The sequence below is a fragment of the Dermacentor silvarum genome, chromosome 6 (assembly GCF_013339745.2).
Source record: "Dermacentor silvarum isolate Dsil-2018 chromosome 6, BIME_Dsil_1.4, whole genome shotgun sequence".
Classification (NCBI taxonomy): Eukaryota; Metazoa; Arthropoda; class Arachnida; order Ixodida; family Ixodidae; genus Dermacentor; species Dermacentor silvarum.
This window is the reverse complement of record NC_051159.1, coordinates 117,041,604-117,066,622: the sequence shown is the minus strand read 5'-3', so window position 1 is coordinate 117,066,622 and position 25,019 is coordinate 117,041,604. Positions and strand designations below refer to the sequence as shown.

Below are 25,019 nucleotides of genomic sequence, written 5' to 3'. Positions count from 1 at the left end.
CCCAGCACTGATAGGAGCAAGCATTTAAAATGAAACGGGCAAAGATATAAGGTTAAATGGGACCGTGTTTAGTCTTCAGAAAATATGGCTGGTACAACCCGTATGGCGGAACGTTAGGTTAGCCCCACTACGTCGTGTCTTTTGGCTTGTTGGTGATCGCCTTCTTTGTCCCTCTCGTGGCACCGTGACCTAAGCCCCGGCGGCGAAAGCGTCGACCCGGCACGTTCTAGATGGCGGCCGCATGGTGTGGCTTGAGACGACCCACGTGGACGGTATCAGATGACATGGACGACTGGGAAGCATCGGCTGGAGCTATTTAATAAGTGACATCACTGAGCTGTCAGACAGAGCACCGTGAGAGCAGTTTTTCCGATAGGCCCACACGCCGTGAAGGAGTCCAAAGGAGAACGAGGTCGCCAGCAGAGACCTGCACATCATGATGACGGTTGTCATCAAGGGACTTCTGTCTTGCATGTGACTCAGAAAGGCGACGGTGGGCAATCTTGCGTGCCTTGGAGGCTGTAGCTATGGCGTCGCGAGCGTACTCAGACGGAGACTCGAGAGCAGTTGGCAGGATCGTGTAGAAAGGCATCATCGGGTCACGGCCAAAGAGGAGATAGAAGGGGCAGTAGAGAGCGGTGTCGTGACGGGACGAGTTGTACGCGAACGTCACAAATGGCAGCGCGGCGTCTACAGTCACGATGATCTGAGGAGACATACATGGAGATCATATCTAAGTAGTTCGGTTCAGGCGTTCAGTGAGACCGTTCGTTTGAGGGTGGTATGCAGTCGTTAACTTGTGTTTCGGGGCACAAGATCTAAGTAGATCTTCGATAACCCTAGATAAAAAGTAACGTCCTCGGTCTGTGAGAAGCTGGCGAGGAGCTCTGTGGTGTAGGATGACGTCTTGAAGCAGGAAGTCTGCCACGGTGGTAGCACAACTGCCTCGTGTGAAGGCGTAGCGGGTTGAATAATTTCTTGCAACGGTGATATACTTATTTCCAGCTCTAGAGGTAGGGAAAATGCCCGACAGGTCGAGGCCAACACGATAAAACGGTTCGGTGGGCATATCAACTGGCTGGAGGGTTCCAGCAGGAATCAAAGCAGGCATCTTACGACGTTGGCATGGTTCGCAAGCAGTGGCATAACATCGCACGGTACGGTAGAGTCCAGGCCAGAAAAATCGTCACCGGACACGGTCGTAGGTACTGGAAACACCTAGGTAGCCAGCAGTGCGGACATCATGAAGTTGCTCGAGTACAGTTGCCCGGGGATGAGAAGGAACGACTATCAGCAGCTCATGTCCTTCTGTGCGCAGATTTCGGTGGTATAAGATGCCGTCCAAAACGTGGAACAAGCTAAGCGAGGGGTCAGATGGGTCAGAACGGAGGCGGCTGACGAGGTCGCGCAAGGATGTATCATGTGCTTGGTCCTCGCCGATGTGGTGGAAGGCGGAGAATATGAATATTCCAGCAGTTGCATCACTGAAGTATCGAGCGTCGACGCCGTGCCGAGACAAACAATCAGCTTCCTGGTGTAGCCTACCGGACTTGTACACCACTGTGTAGGTGAATTCTTGAAGACGTAGTGCCCAGCGACCTAGACGACCCGTGGGATTCTTAAGTGTCGAGAGACAAAAGAGAGCGTGGTGGTCCGTGGTAACAGTGAAAGGTCGACCGCCCGGAATTTGCTCACTGCCCATACGAGTGCGAGGCACTCGCGCTCTGTAATGGAGTAATTGCGTTCAGCGCGTGAAAGCCCACGACTTCCGAACGCAAAAACTTTGTCACGCCCACGTTAACACTGAGCTAAATCCACGCCAATCCCATAGCCACTAGCATCTGTACGGACCTCTGTTGGGGCAGGGGGGTCGAAGTGAGCCAGAATTGGCGGAGTGGTGAGCAGGGTGGTAAGGAGTTTGAAGGCAGCAGCTTGGTCAGTACCCCATGGAAAGGGGGCGCCTTTCTTCATAAAGTCAGTCAGAGGACGAGCAATTAGCGCGAAATTTCTGACAAATCGACGGAAATAAGAGCATAAGCCTACAAAGCTGCGGACATTATTCGCACAGGTTGCCACAGAAAAATCGAGAACAGCACGAACTTTTGCGGGATTGGGGCGGACGCCAGATGAGTGGACGAGATGACCGAGGAATAGTAATTTGACGGCGACCAAAGTGGCACTTCGAAGTATTTAAATGAAGCCCAGCAGCACGGAAGACAGAAAGAATAGACGGTGTGCCGCGAAGGTCGGCGAGAACACGATGACGTTGACGATGTAAGAGTGGCTTATACAACACTTAAAGCTGCGCAAGAGAGTGTCCATCATGCGCTCGAAGGTGGCTGGAAGCGTTGCACAAGCCGAACGGCACGACTCAAAACTGATAAAGGCCATCTGGTGTAACAAATGCGGTTTTCTCACGGTCCATGTCGTCGACGGCAATCTGCCAGTAACCGGAGCGCAGGTTTACCAATGAAAAATATGTCGCACCATGTAGGCAATCCAGTGCGTCGTCTAGTGCGTGGCAGTGGATAGACATCGTTCTTTGTTATCTTGTTTAGATGGCGGTAATCTATAGAGAATCATCATGTGTTGTCCTTCTTTTTTACCAAGACAACAGGAGAATCCCACGGGCTCGACGATGGTTCAGTAATTCCCTTGGAAAGCCTCTTATCAACCTCCTGTTGTATTACTCGGCGCTCGGCGTGTGACACGTGATAGGGCCGTCTGTGAATAGGCGGTGCATAACCGATATATATGCGGTGCTGCACAAGGGAGGTTTGTCCCAAAGGCCAACCGGCAAGGTAAAAAATGTCGGAAGAAGATGTGAGGAAATGACAAAGATCGTCGGTTTGTGTGGAGGTAAGGTCCTGGGCTGTCATCTTGGTAATATCGTCGTGCGCTGGAGGCGACGTTGCGGAATGAGCATTGCAGGAGGCATAAGAGTTGGAGGAAGACGGATGAGGCGAGAGGGAAGAAAAGTCGTACTCACGCCACGGCGACAGTGTGGCATTCAGGAGCGGAAGGTGTGTTTTGTTAGCCGATATGGTCACTACGGTGTGAGGAAACAACACACCGTGCAAGAGTAAGGCACTAACACAGAGAGTGACGACATAGGCACCATCCGGTACACAGGGGTTGGGCACAGCAGTGATACAGGTCAGTGCCTGCGGAGATAGAACAAAGTCGGCGCAATAGAGCTGCATTGTCAAGATGTCGGTAAAGTCGGTAACATCAGGGAAATCAAGTTTGACAACACCAGCGGAGCAGTCGTTATAGCTGAGTAGGCAGATAAAAAAGTCCCAGGCCTGCGCGGCACACGCAGCACAGTTACGGCTGGTGGAGCGACTCAAGAGTAGCTCCAATTCCGGCACCGCGCACACAAGGGTTTTCGCGACTAAGTCTCTACAGCTCGTTTTGAAGAGAACGATTTGAACTGTCCGCCCGGCGTCAGTGGCGGGCTGCGGCTTGTAATGCTCTCTGCACAGCAGTCTGCTGAGCTCGATGATGCCTGGTTGTAGCCGTGCACGTAGCTCTATGATTCGCTTCTTCAGCAGCGGTTCGTACCTTGCGAGGAGACTCCATAACGTGTACCGAAGAGGCGCGGCCGCTGGAAGAGGTTTCCAGAATATTTGGCGCACATCTCACATCAGAATCGCGCTGATTGTGCTCCTCGTCTGAATCGCATCTCGTCGTCTGTGCCTGCGCACGATGCGTTTGCAGGCATCTTAACTAGATGGTGCCACCTTACTGGCGGAGGCTCGGGTCGTACAACGGCGGCGCTGGCGGCGACATCGCGAACCGGAACGGCTATTGGAATGAGCCCATAACAGCTTACGCTGTAAAAATCAAGGCCAAGGATCACGTCATGAGGACAATGGTCAAGTACATGGAACAATATAGATGTGTGACGACGGGCGACGCTGACACGAGCGGCACATATTTCCAGCACAGCGGGAGTTCCCTCATCAGCGATTCGTACGACGTGCGACTCGGCAGCAGTGAGCACTTTCTTGAGCCGCTTTCGGAGATTATTGCTCATGACCGAGATGTGTGTGCCGGCGTCGATCAGGTCAGTGACAGATAGGGTGTCAACTTTTATGGCGATTAGGTTCTGATCTGTCAGCAAGGTAAGGAGAGGATTTGCAGGCCGAGAGTCCAATGCAGCATCACCTCCGGGAGCTGCATCCGTCAGTTTTCCGAGGTTGGGTGTACAGAAGGGTGCGGCGACGAAAAGCGACGGGGCACGGGTGAGCGGGACCGACGATCGTGCGGTGACGGCGAACGGCTCGAGCGTCTGGTGGATGCAGAAGGACCGCGGTCATGTCGGGTCATTTGGAGCATCTATGGCTTGCGCTGGTTGTCATTGTGGCGGTAGTAAAACGTGGAGCGTCTGAGCCCGACAGGGATAGGTCTTTCGCAGTGGCGCACTTGCGACCAGCGACCTTGCCGAAGAGGTCGCGAAGTTTTTGCTTGCATACGTCCCAGCTGCTCAGCTCTTCTTCATGTGTGTCATACTAGATGCGTGCTGGTCCCTGGAGGTAGAAGAGAACATTTGCGATCATCACTGTCGGGTCCCAACAGTTGTGTGCAGCTGACGCGTTCGTATATGCCAAGCCATTCCTCGATGTCGACTTTCTCGGTGCCGTTAACAGAGAATGTGCCGGGGTCGCGAGGATGCGTCAAGATGACTGATGGTTGCGGCGTCACGGATGCTGACGGCCCGCGAGCGCCGGGTGCTGACACCGTGCTTGACCCAGCGGCCTGGTCGTCTGTCAGCATGGTAGGACGGCCGAGGGACAAGCCCACTGCGGAGTTCCGTCTTGTGGAATACCCAGCGCCTCCACCAAAAATGAAACGCGCAAACTAATAAGGTTAAATGGGACCGTGTTTACTCTTCAGAAAATATGGCCGCTACAACCAGTATGGCGGAACGTTAGGTTAGCCCGACTACGTCGTCTCTTTCGTCTTGATGGTGATCGTCTTGTTTGTCCCTCTCGTGGCACCGTGACAATGTACCTGCATTTTCAGATTGTCTGCGTTACCTTTACTTTCTTCCCAGTCCCCGCTGCAATGCCTGCATGACCCTGAGGGTAAAATAAACAAGTAAATGTAGCGACACACCATATTGCCATCGCCGAGACGCGTCATGTGAGAGGCGTGTACTGCAGCCCGGCTCTTCCTTCTGGGCACGCTGTCCCATCTAGTGCCGCCGCCGTGTAGTCCACGCGAAGACCTTCGCGTGGCCTCCCAGATTGAAGAGGTGTCGCGTCAGGTGCGCATGAGCCATAGCTCCTCTCTCGTGCTTCCCTTAAAATTTGATTTTAAATTTGACCTAAAGGAATTTTAGGTGATGATTATCGCTTGATTTATCGGGTTTTACATCTATCGCTATCTCGCTTTTGCCTATCTGTTCTCGATCTTAACTTTCCTATTTAAAACCTCTATCACTATACTGTACCATTACTTGCATATACGATGACACGGTTGTACCAATCTCCGGTTCTCTCAGTCGCTGATGATGATGGTGATTTACTGGAATCCTCTTTCAAACGGAGCGGTGACAAATAGTCACCTAACCTGCTTCAGTTAATCAGGTATACGTGCTTTTCATTCGAGCGTTTTTGTATAAATTTCCTCAATTTTTTTTCTCTTCCTCAAAACTTCTCAATCTACCTTGTATCGATACTTATGCCTGTAACGGATCCGGTCGTATCAATCTCTTCTCTGTAAGTTTTAAACGTAAGCTGTTATGGGCTCATTGCGATAGCCGTTTCGGTTCGCGATGGTGTCTGCCGCCGCTGGCGCTGGTGACCATAACCGCTATCGCCGAAAATGTGAAAAAAGGTACCCAGTCCCCACCCGGATCGAACCAAGGCCCGCTGCGCGGGAGTCGGATACTTTATCCCTGAGCCAAGCAAGCGCTTACTATCGGGCAGCGGGAAAATGCGCTATAAACGCGCCCTAGGCAGGCGCACAGGCACAGACGACCCGAGCCTCCTCCAGAATGGTGGCACCATCTAGGTAAGGCGCCTGCAAACGCAGCGTGCGTAGGCACAGACGACGAGATGCGATTCAGACGAGGTGCGCAATCAACGCGATCCCGAGCTGCCCTAGCCTCCGCTAGTAAGGTGGCGCCATGTAGTTAAGGTGCCTGCAACCGCAGCGTGCCCGACATGTAAGTTGCATATATCAATTGTATGTTGCATGTAACTGGACCTGGTTCACTCAAGCAGTCTGGGTGACTATTTGTCACCAGTCTGTTTTGAAGATTCCGATAAACAATCATGATCATCATCATCAACAACAACAACAACGTACCGTTCCACTGGTCAAGGGATGTGAGATGTGCGCCACGTATTCTGAATACCTCTTCGGTACAAGTTATGGCGTCTCCTCACAAGGTACGAATCACTGCTGAATATGCGAATCGGAGAGCTATGTGCGCGGTTACAACCATGCATGATCGGGCTCAGCAGAATGCTGTGCAGAGAGCACTACAAGCCGCAGCTCACCGTCAACGCCGGGCGGACAACTCAGATCGTTCTCGTCAAAACGAGGCGAAGAGATTTTGCCGCGAAGACCCTGTTATGTGTGGTGCCGAAATTGGAGCTACTCGTGAGCCGCTCCACAGCTTAGGCTGTGACTGTGCTGCGTTATCCGCGCAGGCCTGTGACATTTAGGGGCGAAGCACCTTAGGGCCGAGCTTTGTCCCCCCATCGTCGTCGCCCGTCGTCCGTAGCTCTGGTTTGCATGGATTTAGCTAGGGGCGCGGCGCTGCACAAGGGCGTTCGTTCCCGACGCGCGACTCTCTTTCTCTCTTCAGCCATGGATGAGAACGCTCGCTTCTGATAACGGCGCGCCCGCTATGGATGAAAAGGCGAGAGTGGCGGCTCAACTGCAAGCGAAGTCGAGGGCTCGCAAAGCTGCTGCAGCACGGCGACGCCGGCATTCGGACCCGGAGCTGAGGGCTCGCAAAGCTGCAGCAGTACGGCAACGCCAGCAAGTGGACCCGGAGCTGAGGGCTCGCGAAGCTGGCGCTTGAACCGAGCATCGGTGCCACGACCCTCAGGTAGAGAACGCTTCCGGTGTTTTGCCGCCGCTTCCCGCGCTCTCGCCGCCTCTGGGTCCGCTTGCCGGCGTCGCCGTGCTGCTGCACTGATCACAAGGCAGTCTTAATGAAGGGAAAACGAAGTCCGCACCTCAGTACCATATACGACCAATAAAACAACATTGTATATACTGTACACATGTGTTGTCACTCATTTGCATGTTTGAGTGGCGAATGTACGAGAGATTCACGGTTACCCGAATTATCCCCCAGTACTTTGCCCACTCATCATCATTCACTTCAGTGGATATGCGGTGTTTTTTTTTTTCGCACCAATACTCTAAACGTCTCTTATTTAACTCGACTGCTGACCATGCTTATGCTTCCGCCCACTTTAACTTCTAGCGCTTCTGCAAGATGTACGTTACCTACGGGTCTCACTAGGTTAATCACTTGGCATTCCATTAGGATGTGCTGAGTTGTATCCGGATTTGTGCTGCAGCGCACACATGCCTCATCTTGCAGCAAATATTTGCTCTGGTATAATTTGGTCCTTAGGCAACCAGCTCAAACCTGAAATAGCAAAGCACTACGCTTTGTGTTATGTTACAGATTCTCCCTTCTAATTTATTTATTCTGATTCTTCTAAACTTCCCTGGTCTTTCTATTTTTTTCATTCTTCGCATACAATTCAGCGTCTCTATTTCTCTCACTTTCTTTTAGACGACTCCTGCTTGTATTTGTTCCGCTTGCTATGCCACCTGTTGGTCGATAATTGAAAAAGATCACGCAGAAACTCCTCTGGGAGTTTCACAATAAGAAGTCCTACAATACACCGTAGGAGAACAGTGGTCGGAAAATGTTCGCTGCTGATCATTCGCCACACACATACCCTGCGCGTCTAATGCGCCGACAATTTGCCTCCAGCGCGGGGATTTCGGTTTCCCAACCGTGCTTGTACAGCTGTGACCTCCCACGCACTGCCGCAAAGATAACGAACAGCTAGTTGCGGAATTTCACGTCTCATATATATATATATATATATATATATATATATATATATATATATCATGGCGCTTGCGTTCGGAAATGCCGGAGTAAGTTGGTATCCATAGGCGACATAACCGGGGATTCGTCGAGTAATTGGCAGGCCAGCCTCGTAGACGGATAAATTCATACGGGCATATTCCGTGTCACTCGATTATTTGGGAAGACAAGATTACACGCACTGTCAGAACATTTTTTTAGAAATAGGCCAATAAAGTAACGCAATATTATTCACAAATGTTAACAGTTTTCTTCTCATTTTTTGTGCAGTTTCAGAACACTTTTTGTAGATGGCTCTTCCCGTTATCTTATGATAAATAAAAATTTCTTGTGTTACTTTCTTTTGGGAGTAATATTTGCTCCCCTCATGACTGCAGCTTTCATGGAGTATGACATAGTGAGGTCCTGGGATGGCAGTTATAACAGATCACACGAGTACAGATAAGCACGCTACATAGGACATATGAGATTTGGCAAGACACCCCGCACTACGCGTCACACAACTCATTTCATTCAGCTAAACAAAGTTGAATTTTATGGTCTTACGTGCCTATACTACAATTTTATTATAAGGCATGCCATAGTGGGCGAATCCGGATTAATTAGGACCACCTTGGGTTCCTTAACGTGCACCCAAGGAGGAGTACACGGACGTTTCTGCATTTTACCCCCTTCAAAATGCTGCCGCCGTAGCCGGATTTTGATCCGCGCACTCCGACTTACCAGCGCAGCAGCATAAGCACTACGCGACCACGGCAGGTTTATTTTCGTTCAAACTAGCGGCAAAAGTTCAGTTGCATTTTTCAAGATGTTTCCGAGATATCTGAAATATAGTTATATTTATCAGTGTCTTGCTTTTGATTCACTTTCCCGGTGCGCATAATTGTGCGCACAGCGCCTGAAGGGAATAGAGAAGTTACGATGTTAAATCTCACCGATCGCTGGGCGTTATTATCGAGAGAGACCTTTCGTGGAGCCCCCACATCTCATAACTCAAGAAGAGGCTTCCCTATATCACTCGCATGCTAAGGTTTCTTGCCCGTAAATCGTGGGCCACACCCGTAGCATCTATGCTTCAACTATACAGGACGCTCTTCCTATAGGATACTTGCGATATAGCACAACAGTGCTGTCCACTGCTAACAAAACTTCTTCTTCTTTCTGGGGTTTCACGTGCCAAAACCAGTTCTGATTATGAGGCACGCCGTAGTGGAGGGCTCCGGGTTAATTTTGACCACCTGGGGTTCTTTAACGTGCACTACAACGCAAGCACACGGGCATTTTTGCATTTCGCCTCCATCGAAATGCGGCCGCCGGGGCCGGGATTCGATCCCGCGATCTCGTGCTCAGCAGCGCAACGCCTTAGCTGACTAAGCCACCCCGGCGGGTACTGCTAACAAAACTAACATCCGTATCCTACACAGCATTCAAGGCCAAGCCCTTCGAACGTGTCTGGGGCTACCTCTATGTGCTTTAACCGTATTAACAATTGCAACCGTGAGAGACGACGCAATAACGACTTTAATAGCTGTCGACACAATCCAGGCGTATGTTCGCCATATATCCCGAGTTCCTGGCCACCGTCTCGCCCGCTTGCCTGGAAAAAGACCCAAGGCAGCGTTTTACTAAACAGTTACGCCTAACCAGCACTCTTTGTCATTGAGATACTCGCCCGCAACAAGAACGCCATCCCCTCGGGGGTGCTTGAAAAAGCCTCCTGTGTACCTTGTTCCAGGAATTGCGAAGAAGGCTAGCCTAACCACCGCGGCTCTCAAGCAGATCATAATACAACTTGTGCATTGTTCGTACGCTAATCGAATCCATGTTCACACGGACGGTTCGGTCTCGGAAAGATCGACGGGCGCCATTGTTAGACCATCTGGATCGGTCGTCCGCAAGTTTACGACTTCACACATCACATCTACAGATACGAACTGGCCGCTCTTGACGCTGCTGTGGAATACATTGAAAGAGAACCACCTAGGAAATACACAGTATTTTGTAACTCGAAAGCAGCCCTCCAAAGCGGGTGGTGTCTACGACGTGGAAATTACCACAAGCTGGTGTCCCAAATCAACGAAATTTGTCATTGTGTTTCTGAACGAGGGACACAGGCTGTTTCAGTTAACTTGGGCCGAAGTTTAAAAATATGCAAATACTACGTAGCTGGACAGAACCAAGGTAATGCTGTTTGCCGTCGCTTGGAGATGATTCTCAGACTATTTTAACAGCGGAGCTGTTTAAGCCGACCCTCAGTCCGTGTATCGCCAACAAAACCTGGCTGAGCGATGACGTCACCTGCGTTGCCTAGCAACCACCTCGCGGAGCGGCGAGTGCTTCACCTCGAGCCTCTCCGTGCCGTGCACATGTTGCCTTGACATGGAACGTTCAGGACACGGAAGGAGAGCAAGAGAAAATGAGGACGAGAGAGAGAGAGAGAACGAAGGAAATTGTAGCAGGACCAACGAGACAACACGCAAGCTGCTGCCGACGCCGTCCGCGTTTCCCCGTTTCCCCGCGTTCGCTCCGAACGTTCGCGGTGTCCGTGACTGCAGCAGGCGCCTCTGGCGGTGGTTTGGCAAGTTTCGACCAGCCATGTCCTGCAAGTGTAGAGGCGCGGCTTGGCCGTGACGTCACCGGGGAGATAAAGCTCGGAGCCGCCGCGACGGCGGCAGAACTCTCGTTGACTCTGCGTCGACTACATGTAGCCTTGACATGAGACGACCAGAGAAGATCCGGACACCCGAATAAACCGCTCATTTTGAAGCGCGTCGCGCGGCCAAGCGAGAGTCTGCGCGTCGGCGGCGAGCCAAATCGGAATACCGTGCCTATCTGCACTTAGCGTTTCCTAGCTAAAAGTTAGCCAAGCCTAGTAAAACCCGGAAGAAGCTAGGTCGATCAGCAGATTCGCTGCTTACTCCAGCCTTGCACCACTAGTGCAAGCTGCCCACATTTTTTTCATGTCCCTTTCTTTCTCTTTGTGCGCATTTTTTTTTTCTTTAGCTTTATGTCTCTCCTTACCCCTTCCTCAGACCAGGGTAGCAAACTGGATATCTATCTTCTGCTTGACCAACCTTCATTTCGCATCTCATTTACCTCTGTCATTCTCTCTCTTTTTCTAGGCTGAATATTCACATGGTAAATTCTTTCGATCATGGTTTTTCTAACGACTCCGTCCCTCTCTTCACTACAGTAATAATAATAGGACGCGGTTTGGCAACTCCTAAAATTCTACTGTGCGACCCTGACCTGACACACTTTGAAAGGTGGTTCTTACGTCGTTCAGCTGGGCAAGTAGAGCAAGTGTTTCAAGATGTGTCTTTTTACTTCCAAGCTCTTCTCCGTCTGCTCGTTGAAGGAGAGAAAAGGCCTAGTTCTACTATATTGAGTTCATTGTCAATGTGCAGTGATTCTGCGCATCTGTCTTGCTCCTATTTTTCGTTACAAAGTATCCGTATACCGTTGTTTATTGCATCTCATCATCAGAATATATTTATTTCCACTGCAGGACGAAGGCGTCTCCCTGCGATCTCCAATTACCCCTGTCTTGCGCTAGCTGATTACAAATTGCGCCTGCGAATTTCCTAAATTCATCACTCCACCTAGTTTTCTGCCGTCCTCGACTGCGCTTCCCTTCTCTTGGTAGCCATTCTGTAACTCTAAAGGTCCACCGGTTATCCATCCTACGCATTACATGGCCTGCCCCACTTTTTTCGCTTAATGTCAACTAGAATATCAGCTATCCCCGTTTTTTCTCTGAACCACACCACTCTCTTCCTGTCTCTTAAAGTTAGACCAAACATTTTTCGTTCCATTGCTCTTTGTGCGGTCCTTAACTTGTTCTCGAGCTTCTTTGTTAACTTACAATTAAGTTTCTACCCCATATTTCAGCACCGGTAGAATGCAATGATTGTACACTTAGGTAATGCCTGCCGTATACACTTCAGCCTAATTTTATTCTTGTATAAATTTCTTTCTCATGATCAGGGTCCCTTATGAGTAATTGACCTAGGTAAACGTACTCATGTACAGACTCTAGAGGCTGACTGGCGATCCTGAATTCTTGTTCCCTTGCCAGGCTATTGAACATTATCTTTGTCTTTTGCATATTCATCTTCAACCCCACTCTACACTTTCTCGGTTAAGGCCCTCAATCATTTGCTGTAATTCGTCCCCATTTTTGCTGAGGTATTCGCCGTTGATTCTCACTCCAAAGCCTTCCCAGTTTAAGAGCTTGAATACTTCTTCTAAGCATGCAGTGAATAGCATTGGAGAGATTGTGTCTCCTCGCTTGACCCCTTTCTTGATTGGTAACTTTCTGCTTTTCTTGTGGAGAACCAACTTTTCTGTGCAATTCCCAACATATTCACGTATGCATCCTGTACTCCATGGTTACGTAATGCCTCTATGACTGCTGGTATCTCTACTAAATCAAATGCTTTTTCATACCCTATGGAAGCCATATAAAGAGGTTGATTGTAGTCCGCAGATTTCTCTATGACATGGATATGATCCATTGTGGAATATCACTTCCTGAAGCCAGCTTGTTCTCTTGGTTGGATGAAGTCAAGTGTTGCCCTGATTCTATTTGAAATTACCTTGGTGAATATTTCTTACAATACTGAGAGCAAGCTAATGGGTCTATAATTCTTCAATTCTTTAACGTTTTCATTCTTGTGGATGAGTATAATGTTGGCGTTCTTCAAGCTTTCTGGTACACTTGAAGTCTTGAGGCATTGCGTATAAAGGGCCGCAATCTTTTCAAGTATGATATCTCCTCCATCCTTGATTAAATTGACTGTTATTTCATCTTCTCCCGCAGCTTTTCCACTGGCCATGTCTTTCAAAGCCCTTCTAACTTCATCGCTAGTTATAGAAGGAGCCTCTGTATCCTGTTCATCACTACTTCGAATGAAAGTAGCTTGGCTGCCCTGGGAACTGTACAGATCAGTATAGAATTCTTCGGCTGCTATTACTATGTCATCGAAATTTCTGATGATATTACCCTACTTATCTTTTAGTGCATGCATTTTGCCTTGTCCTATGCCTAGTTTTCTTCTCACTGATTTCATGGTGCGTCCATATTTTACTGATTCTTAATCTTTTCCACGTTATAATTTCGGATATCCCTTACTTTCTTCTTGTTGATCAGTTTGGACAGTTCAGCGAATTCTAACTGAGTTCTCGAGCTTGACACTTTCATGTTTTGCCGTTTTTTTATTAGGTCCTTTGTTCTTTGGTAGAGCTTACCTACTGGTTGCCTTGGTGCCTTACCTCCCACTTCAATTGTTGCTTCTGAGATCAACCTAGTTACGGTTTCATCCATTATCTCTATGTTGTCTTATTCTTCCTGTTCTAAAGCTGTATATTTGCTTGCGAGCACCTGCCTGAATTGGTCTGCTTTTACCCTTACTGCGTCTAGGTTGGCCTGTTTCTTCTTGACTAATTTTATTCTTTATTTCTTCAAATTGAGAGAAATGCTAGACCTCACTAACATATGGTCACCGCACTTTACCATACCTAACACTTCTACATCCTGCACTCTGCTGGGATCGGCTGAGAGTATGAAATATATTTTATTCCTTGTTTTTCCATTAGGGCTTTTGCAGGTCCACTTCCTGTTGATTCGCTTCCTGAAGAAGGTATTCATTATTCGGAGCCTATTCCTTTCCGCGAATTCTACCAAGATCTCTATTCTAGTGTTCCTAGAACCGATGCCGTAGTTGCCAATTGCTTGCTCGCCAGTCTGCTTTTTCCTAATTTTCCATTGAAGTCACCCATGGCTATACAGTATACTGTGTTTGCACCTTTCTCATTGCTAATTCAACATCTTCATAAAACTGTTCTATTTCTTCATAATCGTGACTGGAGGTCGGGGCATAGGCTTGTACAACCTTCATTCTATACCTCCAATTCAGCTTTATTACGACAACTGCTACCCTCTCATTAATACTGTAGAATTCATCAATGTCCCTTTGGACTAGAAATCTTACTCCGAATTCTCTCCTACCTGGAAGACCTCTGTAGCAGAGGACGTGGCTGTTAGTCAACACTCTATAAGTCTCACCAGGTCTCACCTCACTAAGGCGAATAATATCCCAGGCAATACCTGATAATTCATCAAATAGCCATGCTAAGCTAGCCTCACTCGATAGGGTGCGCGTGTTGAACCTTGCCAGGTTCGGTTTCCATTGGCGGCCTGTCCCGACTCAGAGATTTGTAGCACCCTCTGCCGCGGAGCAGGTCCGACCGCCGCCTTGGTCAGGTGCTGCGCAGCCGCTGGGAACGGAGGGCCATCGGTAAAGTGGAGAAGTCATTTTGGAGGTAGTGGCCGAATACTGCACCAGGGAGGCCAATTCCTGTTCTGGTGAGGGAGTGACTTTGTTGAAGCTTAGTGGGCCTTCCTAATTTGGTTGCACCTTGACTAGTATAGCCCCACTAGCTCTCGGCGTTGTTGATTTTTTTTTTTTTTTTTGCCGGTGTCATGCGCCACTCCATGCCTTCACCTATTAGTTCATAACAGATTAACTTATTAATAGATGAGCTCGAAAACTTAGTATCTCAGTGCTGTTGGTTAAAAACTGCCATGCTAATACCACGGAAACGCGCGATTGGTTTGTCCAGCCAGCCAAGCCAGCCAACTGGGCCATGTGGGTCAAGTTGGTCCAGCGGGCCAAGCGGGACACGCCTGCCACCCCGGCCACGCCGGCCACGCCAGCCACCCCGGCCACCCCGGCCACGCCGGCCACTCCGGCCACTCCAGCAACTCGGGCAACGCCAGCCACCCCGGCCACGCCGGCCACTCCGGCTACGCCAGCCAGTTAGTTATTAGCTACATTCAGCGACTTCCTCTTTTATTTAGCTAATTCGTCTTCATAAAAGCACCTTCGCTACTACAGAAACCAAATAAGCACAGAAGATACGCGCGGAAATAAACACAATATAATGCGAATATTTAATATTTTATGAAAAGGAAAATACAAACAAACAGCTTTTTCTCACCTTTTTTTCTCTGCGCATTGACATTAATTTTCAGCGTCTTCTCGTCCGCGTCTTTTCGAAGTGAGACCTTGATTTGATCTAGCGTAGGCTCTTTATTAAAGGAAATGAATCCATCAAGCAATGAAAACTGAATATAGAGCTTTCTTTCTTCTTTGAATACCTACAAGCGATATCACAAAATGTAAACTATTTGCTGATTAGCTTTACGCTAAGAATGATCAGTATTCGTGTACTGCTTACACGGCATACTTACAGCTTGCAGTCTTCCAATCCAAAGTGTTGGAAGTTTGGATTTGAAACTTTTCACTATCTGCGCTTTGCACATCGCCAATAATAATGGCTTTAGCAAACTGGACAAAGCCCGGTTAGCCTCCCTGCCCTTCTCTCCTCTCTCTCTTTCTCTTTCTACAATTTTAACTCCTTGACTAGCCTGTTTTTTTTTTTTTTTTTTACTTACGCTTTACTTATATGGCTCCTACAGAGCCAACCACGACGAACACTCCAAAAGCCCCCGCTACAAAAGTCACCCCACGCGCCATCTTCGTAAGGCCACTGGTTTCATTCTTCGGGAGCACTGACTGATCTGGTGCTTGATATCTGTAAAAATGTGCAGGTTGTGCTTTCCGCTCCGTCAGATTACCGCCGAACAAATGGGGCTCTCCATACTGAAAGGCGGCAGCGGGAAAATTGTCCCCGTTGCTCTGAAGTGTACCTGACACTTCCGTAAATTCGATGTCCTTCTGTACAAAACTTAGAGGTCTTGATTCTGATGTCATCTAGAAGGCATTCAGTGAACGCAACTAGTTCATGCGCAAGAGAACAGTACTGGCTTAGACAAGCTTCTGGAAGTTAGCGCTATGTTTGTGCTCTGTTCTTGCTCTGTGTCCACGTACAAATTGCATTACTATAAATGCAAAGGCGTTTATTGTAATTTCCAATAGACTCAGGGTAACACTTGACTTCAGTAAACCAAGAGAACAGGCTGGCTTCAGGAAGGGATATTCTACGATGGATCATATCCATGTCATCAATCAGGTAATAGAGAAATCTGCGGAGTACAAACAACCACTCTATGGGGTTTACATAGATTAGGAAAAAGCATTTGATTCAGTAGGGATACCAGCAGTCATAGAGGCATTGCGTAATCAAGGAGCAAATATTACAAGGATTTTAGCAAATATCTACAAGGATTGCACAGCAACCTTGGTTCTCCACATAAAAAGTAGAAATATACCCATCAAGAAAGGGGTCAGGCAAGAAGACATATGTCCAAAGCTATTCACTGCATGCTTAGAAGAAGTATTCAAGCTCTTAGACTGGGAAGGCTTAGGAGTTAGGATCAACGGCGAATATCTCAGCAACCGTCGGTTTCCAGATGTCATTGTCCTATTCAGCAACAATAGGGACGAATTACAGCAAATAATTGAGGACGTTAACCGAGAAATTGTAAGAGTGGGCTTGAAGATTATTATGCAGAAGAGAAGGATAATGTTCAATAGCCTGGCCAGGGAACAAAAATTCAGGATCGCAGTCAGCCTATAGAGTCTGTACAGGAATATGTTTACCTAGGTCAATCACTCTCAGGGGACCCTGATCATGAGGAAGCAATTTACAGAGGAATGAAATTGGGTTGGAGTGCATACGGCAGGCACTGCCAACTCCTGACGGGGAGCTTACCACTGTCGTTGAAAGGAAAACTGTACAATCATTGCATTCTACCGGTGCTCAAATATGGGACAGAAACTTGGAGGTTGACAAAGAAGCTCGAGAACAAGTTAAGGAATGCACAAAGAGCGATGGAACGGAAATTGCTAGGCCTAACGGTAAGAGACCGGAAGAGAGTGGTGTGGTAAGAGAGCAAACGAGGATAGCCGATATTCTAGTTGACATTAAGGATTTTAAAAAATGGAGCTGGGCAGGCCTTGTATTGCGTAGGATGCATAACCGGTGGACCATTAGAGTTACAGAATGGATACCAAGAGAGGGGAAGCGCAGTCTAGGATGGCAGAAAACTAGGTGGGGTGATGAAGTTAGGAAATTGCAGGTGCAAGTTGGAATCAGCTAGCGCACGACAGGGGTAATTGGAGATCACAGTGAGAGTCCTTTGTCCTGTAGAGGACATAAATATAGTCTGATGATGATGATGATGATGAAACGCCTTTGTAGTAACATACCAACAAGCCCAAATCAGAACCTTGAGAAAATTCGGACTATCTATATTTCGTTAAAAAAATAAAAATCTAAAATCATATTTAGTCACCTTACACTGGTGTCGGATACTTGATTTTACTTAATAGTAATAATATTATCAAATGTTTAGAACGTAGACACATACGAGGAAACGTTTAAGGAATACGCGATGCGCTGTATGCGTGGACGCGAGTACGTGAAAAGACCGAGAAGTTTGTCGGTTCAACTTTCCAGGCTACATTTACTCATTTACTTCAAGCGAGGCAGCTTCTTTCTTTGAGCTATATGTTCCCAAACCAAGCTGAGCAAGCGATCTGACCTGCATGCTGGTGCATTAGAAACAGGAAATCAATAGATAGCGAAAATTACGCCGAAGTTACGTTGCACACTTTCCTGAATGCCCTGTTCTGTTGCGTTGGATTAAGGGGGCCGAAACTGTAGTACATCGACCACTCCATTTCTCTCTCTTCTAAAGGAAATCTTAAGAAATATGGCTGCCCAGATGCAAATTTCAATCGACGCTTAACTGTGTCTGCGCCATTACGTATACGCGGGATCACGTGGTAGTAATTATTCTTCGGTGAAGGAGCCATTCACCTCCTAACGGGGATCGAATACCAAACGCACAGCTCAGTTCGAACATCGTGCACAGTCAAAAACAAAAATCATCAGTGAGTACGACACCCTCAAGCCGTCTTTGTCACAAACGACTATCTAAATTTATGTTTACCAAGTCTTTCGTGATGTTAAGCCTTACTGAAATTAAATCGTTGGTCACTGTCTGCGTAATCAGGAGGCGCTTCCACAGTCTTGCTGGTCGGCTAGGTAATTCTTGCTGCGGAGTATTTCGGTGGACACTCGTGAAGGACGTGGGAATGCTCTAAAATCCAAGGTCGCAACAGCCCGCCGGATAAATAGAGTGACACGAGCGGAACGACAGCAATGGGTTTATCTCACTTCTAGTCGAAGCCCATGCATCAAGGTTTCTGTTTCCAAGAATATCAACTGCTATATTAAAAGTTGAACTTCGACCAGTTTCACATTACAGTGAATGTTCCGCATTATATTCCTTTCAGAGAACGTTTCCACAGAGCAGAGAGAATATACTTGTCACAGCATATTGCTAGTATCGAGCCTATAAGCTGGATATTCGCAATATGCTTTACTTCGGGGACCCCAAACCAATTTGGGCTGTAAATAAGACAGCTATATCACCAACTAGCAGAGAAAGGCACCTTGTACAATACATTGCACGTTGCCTTCAACTTTTTTTCGAAATTCACTCGGAAGTAATTACGCCCGTTTCAGTGGTTCCCATGCCACTGCTCAAATCCTGCATCATGGGCAACGAACATGCCGATAAATCGTCTAAGAGGGCTCACGAAGTTGCCGTGAAGGAACCCCATCCCGCTATCAAGAATCAGTGTTGTACGGAACGGCTCCCTGGAACTAGTTCCTTTTGGGAGGAACAGAGGGACGCCACCGTTCCTTTAAGGGTCGGTGTAACTGCAACGGTAACTCGTTATTTTTACGAAGGAACGACAGAGAGAACGGCGTTCCTTCTGTAAAAGTTCCACGGCACTGAACAGACGCACCGACGCACGCAGCACCTCATGCCTGGCGGATGGGCGACCGCGTGAGGCGCAAATAACTACCGCTTGCCTGTCACATGACTATGGTGTATTTTCTTTCGTGAGTTCTTCATTATATATTTTATTGCGATAGCAATTATATGGACACTCAAAAGCAGATTTCTGCCGTCGGCGTCGCCGTCGCCGTGAGGTTCCGTATGACGTCAATGGAGATGAAATAGTCGCCGCGCGCCGAACGCTGTATGTGCGAGTGAAAGGGCGCGAGGGACGCACGCTTTCACGGGGAGTGAACGCACGGCGGAGAACAAACGCGCGTTCTGCTCTGTGCTCCCTTAAGGGCTGCAGAAGTAGGCGTCTCTTTCCTCCTCTACAATCACCATATATGTAGAGCAAACGTGCCTTCTTCCGACGCGCGAAAGGCCGTGGGGGAGGGGGGGGCGGAAAGGGAGGCGACGTTTAGCTGCGGCACCAAGTGCCTATTTATATCAGAGGCTCCGGCAACAGTCACCAACGCCACACGCATTTTGAGCGAACGCGGGCAAAACGCCGACGGCGTCGACAACAGTTCTGCGCGTTGCCGGTGCTGCTGCATGTCCAAATTTATACAGCTGATAAAGCTGCTATCATTACTCCGTATAGCTCTCTTCAAGTTTGCTATCGCAATTGATGCTTCACCTTTCAGGTGAAACTGCGACAACTTTTTTTATGACAAGTCTTCACGATTGTCACGTGACGCTCCCTCTGTAGTTTCTTTCCGCCCTGCCGGCCTGTTGGACACTAACATCGACATGTAACTCTTGCCGAGTTCAAGCAAGGGTCTATACTAAATTTTGAATATGTATTCTCGAGATGTTTCTTTTTAGCTCGTACTGCAATATTGAATCAGCATTGATTAAAAGCCTATATATTGTTCCTTTTGATGCGGTTTCTTGTGCAAGAAATTTAATTATGTCCTCCTAAGGCACCTTGTACAATACATTGCATGTTGCCTTCAACTCTTTTTTTGGAATTCAATCGGAAGTAATTACGCAAAATATTCACTCTGAGTATAAAGTACGGTGCATGTTTAACTTAAGCGAAGTGGTTTACTGATATGCTTGCCATCCGCTTTCGAAAAATTTGACAATAAATTGGTCTAGATCTCTGTGTCGTCCCAAACGGCCGAAAGCATCCTCGAGGCGTGTTTCGAAGTCAGCGAGATTGCGTGAAAATACCGGAAGCGGCAGCAACATGGCAATGTACTTCATGTCGTTCCATCTTCATCTCAGCGTTTAAACGATTAAATGAAGTTTTACCACAGCTAACATGAGGAGATGATGGAGATAGTAATTTGTTTCACGTACATGGAGACGGAGCTTTTGGCATCTATCCGTGGTATTCAAATTTTTAAAAAATGTTTTTCTAGTTCATGACATATCACAGTATACACAATAAAAACCACCTTGAAGAGCAATTATGTAACATTGTTATGTACGGGGTCTCAGGAGGATATTGGTGCATGTGAGTAACTCTCTATTTGCACATCTGAAGCGCCGTGTTCTGACCGCGCATTCGAAGACCGAAGTGGAAAGTGCCATATGTGTTGCACTTGTAACAGACGAGCACCAAAGTTGCAGTTAAACATGTCCGCTGCTCTGAAAAAAAATCATGTAGGAGCGTTTATTTGGACTCTTTTTTTATCTCCAGGTTATCTACTGCCGACGATGTTCAAATTCGTATAACATACATAGTTTGATGTGAGCTTTAAGTTGCCCATTTCATTTCGCCTGACGATTATCGGACACTATGTCTTTAAAAAATCAAATGTAACATTAATGTAACGACACGCTCTAATGTTCGATGTGTAACCTGAACGCGTTCCTTTCGCATTAAAGTGACTTGTAACGGGAACTCGTTCCAACATTGGGAAAGAACGAGCTTGCGTTCCTGCTTTAGAGGAACGTGTACAACAACACTGTCAAGAACCAACGCAGCAACTAAGCTTGGCACACTCGCGTGTGATTCCACACGATACATGTGCAACACGCCAGGTTTCCGGCGAGGAAACAATCGAACATACCCTCTGTTATTGTCCTCGCTACAACCTCCAGAGACAGTTGCTCACGACGGCGTTCGCATGCCTCGACGACCAACCGCTTTCTGAGCGGACGATCTTGGAGTGCCGACTCATGCGGACTTCGCAGCTGAAGGCGACGACAGTGCTGCTACAAATCCTATGTTCAAGCGACGTGCTTGAACGACTGTGATGCTCCCGCCTTCCTTTATCTGTACTGTTGTTGTCTTAGTTTTTTTTTTTTTCATGTCTCTTTTTTTCACTTTCTGCGCATTTCTTTCTTTAGCTTTATGTCTCTCCTTACCCCTTCCTCAGTGCAGGGTAGCAAACTGGGTATCTATCATCTGGTTGACCTCCCTGCATTTCGCATCTCATTTACCTCTATCACCCTCTCTGTCTCTCTCTCTCTCTCTCTCTCTCTAGGCTGAATATTCACACGGTAAGTTCTTTCGGTGATTCTTTTTCTAACGACTCCGTTCCTCTCCTCACTATAGTAATAATAATAGGACGTGGTTTGGCAACTCCTGAAATTGTACTATGCAGCCCTGCGCTCATTCACTTTGAAAGGAGGTCCTTACGTCGTTCAGCTACGCAGGTACAGCACGTATTTCAAGATATGTCGTTTTACTTTCAAGCTCTTCTCCGTCTGCTCGTTGAAGGAGGGAGAAGGCCTAGTCCTACTATATTGATGTCATCGTCCACGTGCAGTGATTTTGCGCACCTGTCATGCTCCTATTTTTTGTTACAAAATACCTGGATACCGTTGTTTATTTCACCTATTAGTTCGTAACCGATGAACCAATAGATGAGCTTCAAAACTTAGTATCTCAGTGCTGTTTGTTAAAAGCTGGCATGCTAAAACTACGAGATTGAAAACACACGATTTGTTTGTCCAGACAGCCAAGCCGGCCAAGCCGGGCAAGCGGGCCAAGCCGGCCAACTGGGCCAAGCCGGCCAACTGGACCAAGCCGGCCAACTGGACCAAGCCGGCCAACTGGACCAAGCCGGCCAACTGGACCAAGCCGGTCAAGCGGGCCGAGCGCGCCGAGCCGACCAAGAGGGCCGAGCTGGCAGACCCGGCAGACCCGGCCGAGCCGGCAGACCCGGCAGACCCGGCAGACCCGGCCGAGCCGGCAGACCCGGCCGAGCCCGCCGAGCCGGCCAAGCCGGCCAAGCCGGCCAAGCGGCCAAGCGGGCCAAGCGGCCAAGCCGGCCAAGCCGGCCAAGCCGGCCAACCCGGGCAAGCCGGGCAAGCGGGCTAAGCCGGGCAAGCGGGCCAAGCCGGCCAAGTAGGCCACGGCCGCTACGGCCGCTACGGCCGCCACGCCGGCCACTCCCGCCACGCCGGCCATGCCGGCCATGCCGGCCACTCCAGCCAAGCCAGTCAGTTAGTTAATTAGTTACATTCAGCCATTTGCTCTTTTATTTAGCTAATTCATCTTCATAAAGGCACCTTCACTACTACAGAACTCAATAAAAATAGAATATAACCCCGAGAGAGAGAGAGAGAAACGGGGTGGGAAAGGCAGGGAGGTTAACCCAAAAAGATTCTGCCTTGCTACCCTGCACTGGGGGAAGGGGAAATGAAAGGTGGAAAGAATAGGTAAGAGAAAAAACCCCGGAACCCCGGAAAGAAGCACAATATAATGAGAATATTTTAATATTTTTTGAAAAGGAAAATACTAATAAACAGGTCTTTCTCACTTTTTTGTGGGCGCATTGACATTAATTTCCAGCGTTATCTCGTCCACATCTTTTTGAAGTGAGGCCTTCATTTGCTCTAGCGTAGGCTCTTTATTAACGGAAATGAATCACTCATGCAATGAAAACGGAATAAGAGCTTTCTTTCTTCGTCGAAACCTGCAAGCGATATCACAAAATGTAAACTATTTGCTGATTAGCTGTACGCTAACAATGATCTGTATCCGTGTACTGCTTACACGACATACTTACAGCTTGTAGTCGTCCAATACGAAGTGTTGGAAGTTTCGATTTCAAACTTTTCCCTATCTGCGATTTGCACATCGCCAAGAATCGTGGCTTTAACAAGTGCTGGGAAGCGTATACCCTCCCTGCCTCCTGGAAGCATTGAAAAATCCTATTTATCCCAAAATCCCACAAGCATATTCCCCTCGAGAACATCCGCTCCATTTCTCTTACATCCTGTCTCGGCAAGGCCTTCGAGCACATAATCCTTGTCCGACTAACAACGTACATGGAAGAGAATCACCATTTCCCCCACAGTATGGTGGGCTTTCGTCCACATCTATCTGCACAGGATGCTTTATTCTAAATTACGCTTGACGTGCTTGATGTTACCACCCCCCATCTCACTAAAGCCATCCTGGGAGTTGAAGTCACTAAGACATTTGACAGAATTCGACGCTGCCATCGTACGGGAACTGCAGGCACTACGGGTAGGCCCTAAAACCTACAAATACGTTCGCGCCTTCCTCTCTGGCCGCACTGCCTCCTTGCACATTGATGAGCTCCGCACACCCCCTATACACTCGGCGAGTTCGGAAACCCTCAAGGCGCGGTTCTCTCCCGATTTCTATTTAACATTGCTCTCATCCCCTTAGCCCAGAAACTCAATCTCATCCCACACCTAAAGCACACCCTTGTACGCTGATGATATTACCACATGGACCACTCATGGCATCATCTATCGGGCTCGAGTGTTCCCCCTCAAAGTCCACGCTCCTCCTAATTAGACCAAAATCTGCCGCTAACTCGCCCATCCAAATCACTAAACGAGGATGCCCTATCGCCCTCACTCCCACCCTGCGCATCCTTGGCCTCTACCTGCAGCATTCCGGATGCAATACCGTACCCTTCAAACACTCAAGTCCTTTACGCAATCAGTGTTGCAGATACTGCGGTGCGTATCTTCCCTACACAAGGTTTTAGACGAAACAGACATGAAAGTTGTGCATGATTTTACGCTTAGCCACATTCTGTACACCACCCCATATCTTAAGCTGAACCGCACAGAAACCGAGCGCGGGAACGCCATTATCCGCCTTGCAACTAAGGCAGCCCTAAACCTACCCCGCAGCACTAGCACAGCCAACATCCTTGCACTAGGCATGCATAACACGCTTCCTGAACTAGTTGAGGCGCACCTTCAGACGCAGTACTTAAGACTTGCCGCGAGTGCTGCTGGCCGCCATATCCTCGCCCCCCTTCGCTTCAACAAACCCGCTAATCAGTCAGCCCTTATAGCCATTCCTCGACACATCCATACCCCCCTCGTAGTTAAACCTTTTCCTCGAAACGTCCACCCCCAGCATCACATCTCTCGCCGCGTAGCTCGCGCAAATGCTCTCCATAAGTATTACGGACAAGCCGAGAATGCCATTTGGGTAGACGCGCATGTACAACGCATGAAGCTGCAGCAGTTGCTTACAACCAAACCCTACCCCGACCGCTAACCCACCATCTTCCCTCGGGCTCTACACCTGAGGAGGCAGATGAAACCGTCATTGCCTTAGCCCTTGCACATTCAGATGCTGAATACATATTTAGCGATTCCAAGACTGCTCTGTCCAACTTTGCCAGAGGCAGGATTCACACCCCTGCCTGGCACTTGTTGAACACCCCCACCAAGAATTTACCACGCAGGGTAGAGCTCGGTGGGTGCCGGCTCACTCTGGGAACCCCGGAAACGAGGCTGCCGATAAATTGGCCCGAGGTTTGATTTGCCGGGCTCAGGACAGCTGCAATCCGGGCTTCTCGAGGGAGCGGATGCAGAGCTTTCCAGAGCTCATGCAAGTACCCCGTTTGGACCGTTGGATTTGCCCTCCTCCCCCGCCCTCCCTTACCCACTCCCAACAAATCCTCTGGAGACGCCTCCAGACCCGCTCTCTCCTATCCCCTGTTGAGACTCGCGTTGATGTCCGGTTCCATCCTACCGAGATCCACCAGTTGTTGGGGCGCCTGCAACCTCGACCGGCGTTACTTCACGGTAGCGTGGCGTTGTCGGCAGGCCGCAGGCGTCCGGTAGATCATGGCGACCAGGCAGGGCGAGACGATTTTTTAAGTGCGAAACTTGCACGGTTTATTTCATGTTGATGAAGGATTGAAA

General features: G+C 48.5%; 2 protein-coding genes across 6 annotated transcripts in view; one reads left to right on the top strand and one right to left on the bottom strand.

Moving 5' to 3' along the window:
* Positions 1 to 24,171, top strand: part of LOC119456847 (collagen alpha-1(I) chain-like) — a 36,721-nt gene extending 12,550 nt beyond the window's left edge. Inside the window, exons 3-4 of the mRNA XM_049669415.1 lie at positions 14,720 to 14,915; positions 21,829 to 24,171. Of these exons, the coding sequence (XP_049525372.1) occupies positions 14,720 to 14,915; positions 21,829 to 22,328 (696 nt within the window). The 3' untranslated portion in view covers positions 22,329 to 24,171. The remainder of the gene's footprint in view (positions 1 to 14,719; positions 14,916 to 21,828) is intronic.
* LOC119455905 (uncharacterized) overlaps positions 14,910 to 25,019 on the bottom strand; it is an 82,891-nt gene continuing 72,781 nt past the window's right edge. For all 5 annotated transcript variants that reach the window (XM_049669413.1, XM_049669411.1, XM_049669412.1 and 2 more), the window contains exon 12: positions 14,910 to 15,257. In XM_049669413.1, the coding sequence (XP_049525370.1) occupies positions 15,051 to 15,257 (207 nt within the window). In that variant the 3' untranslated portion in view covers positions 14,910 to 15,050. The remainder of the gene's footprint in view (positions 15,258 to 25,019) is intronic.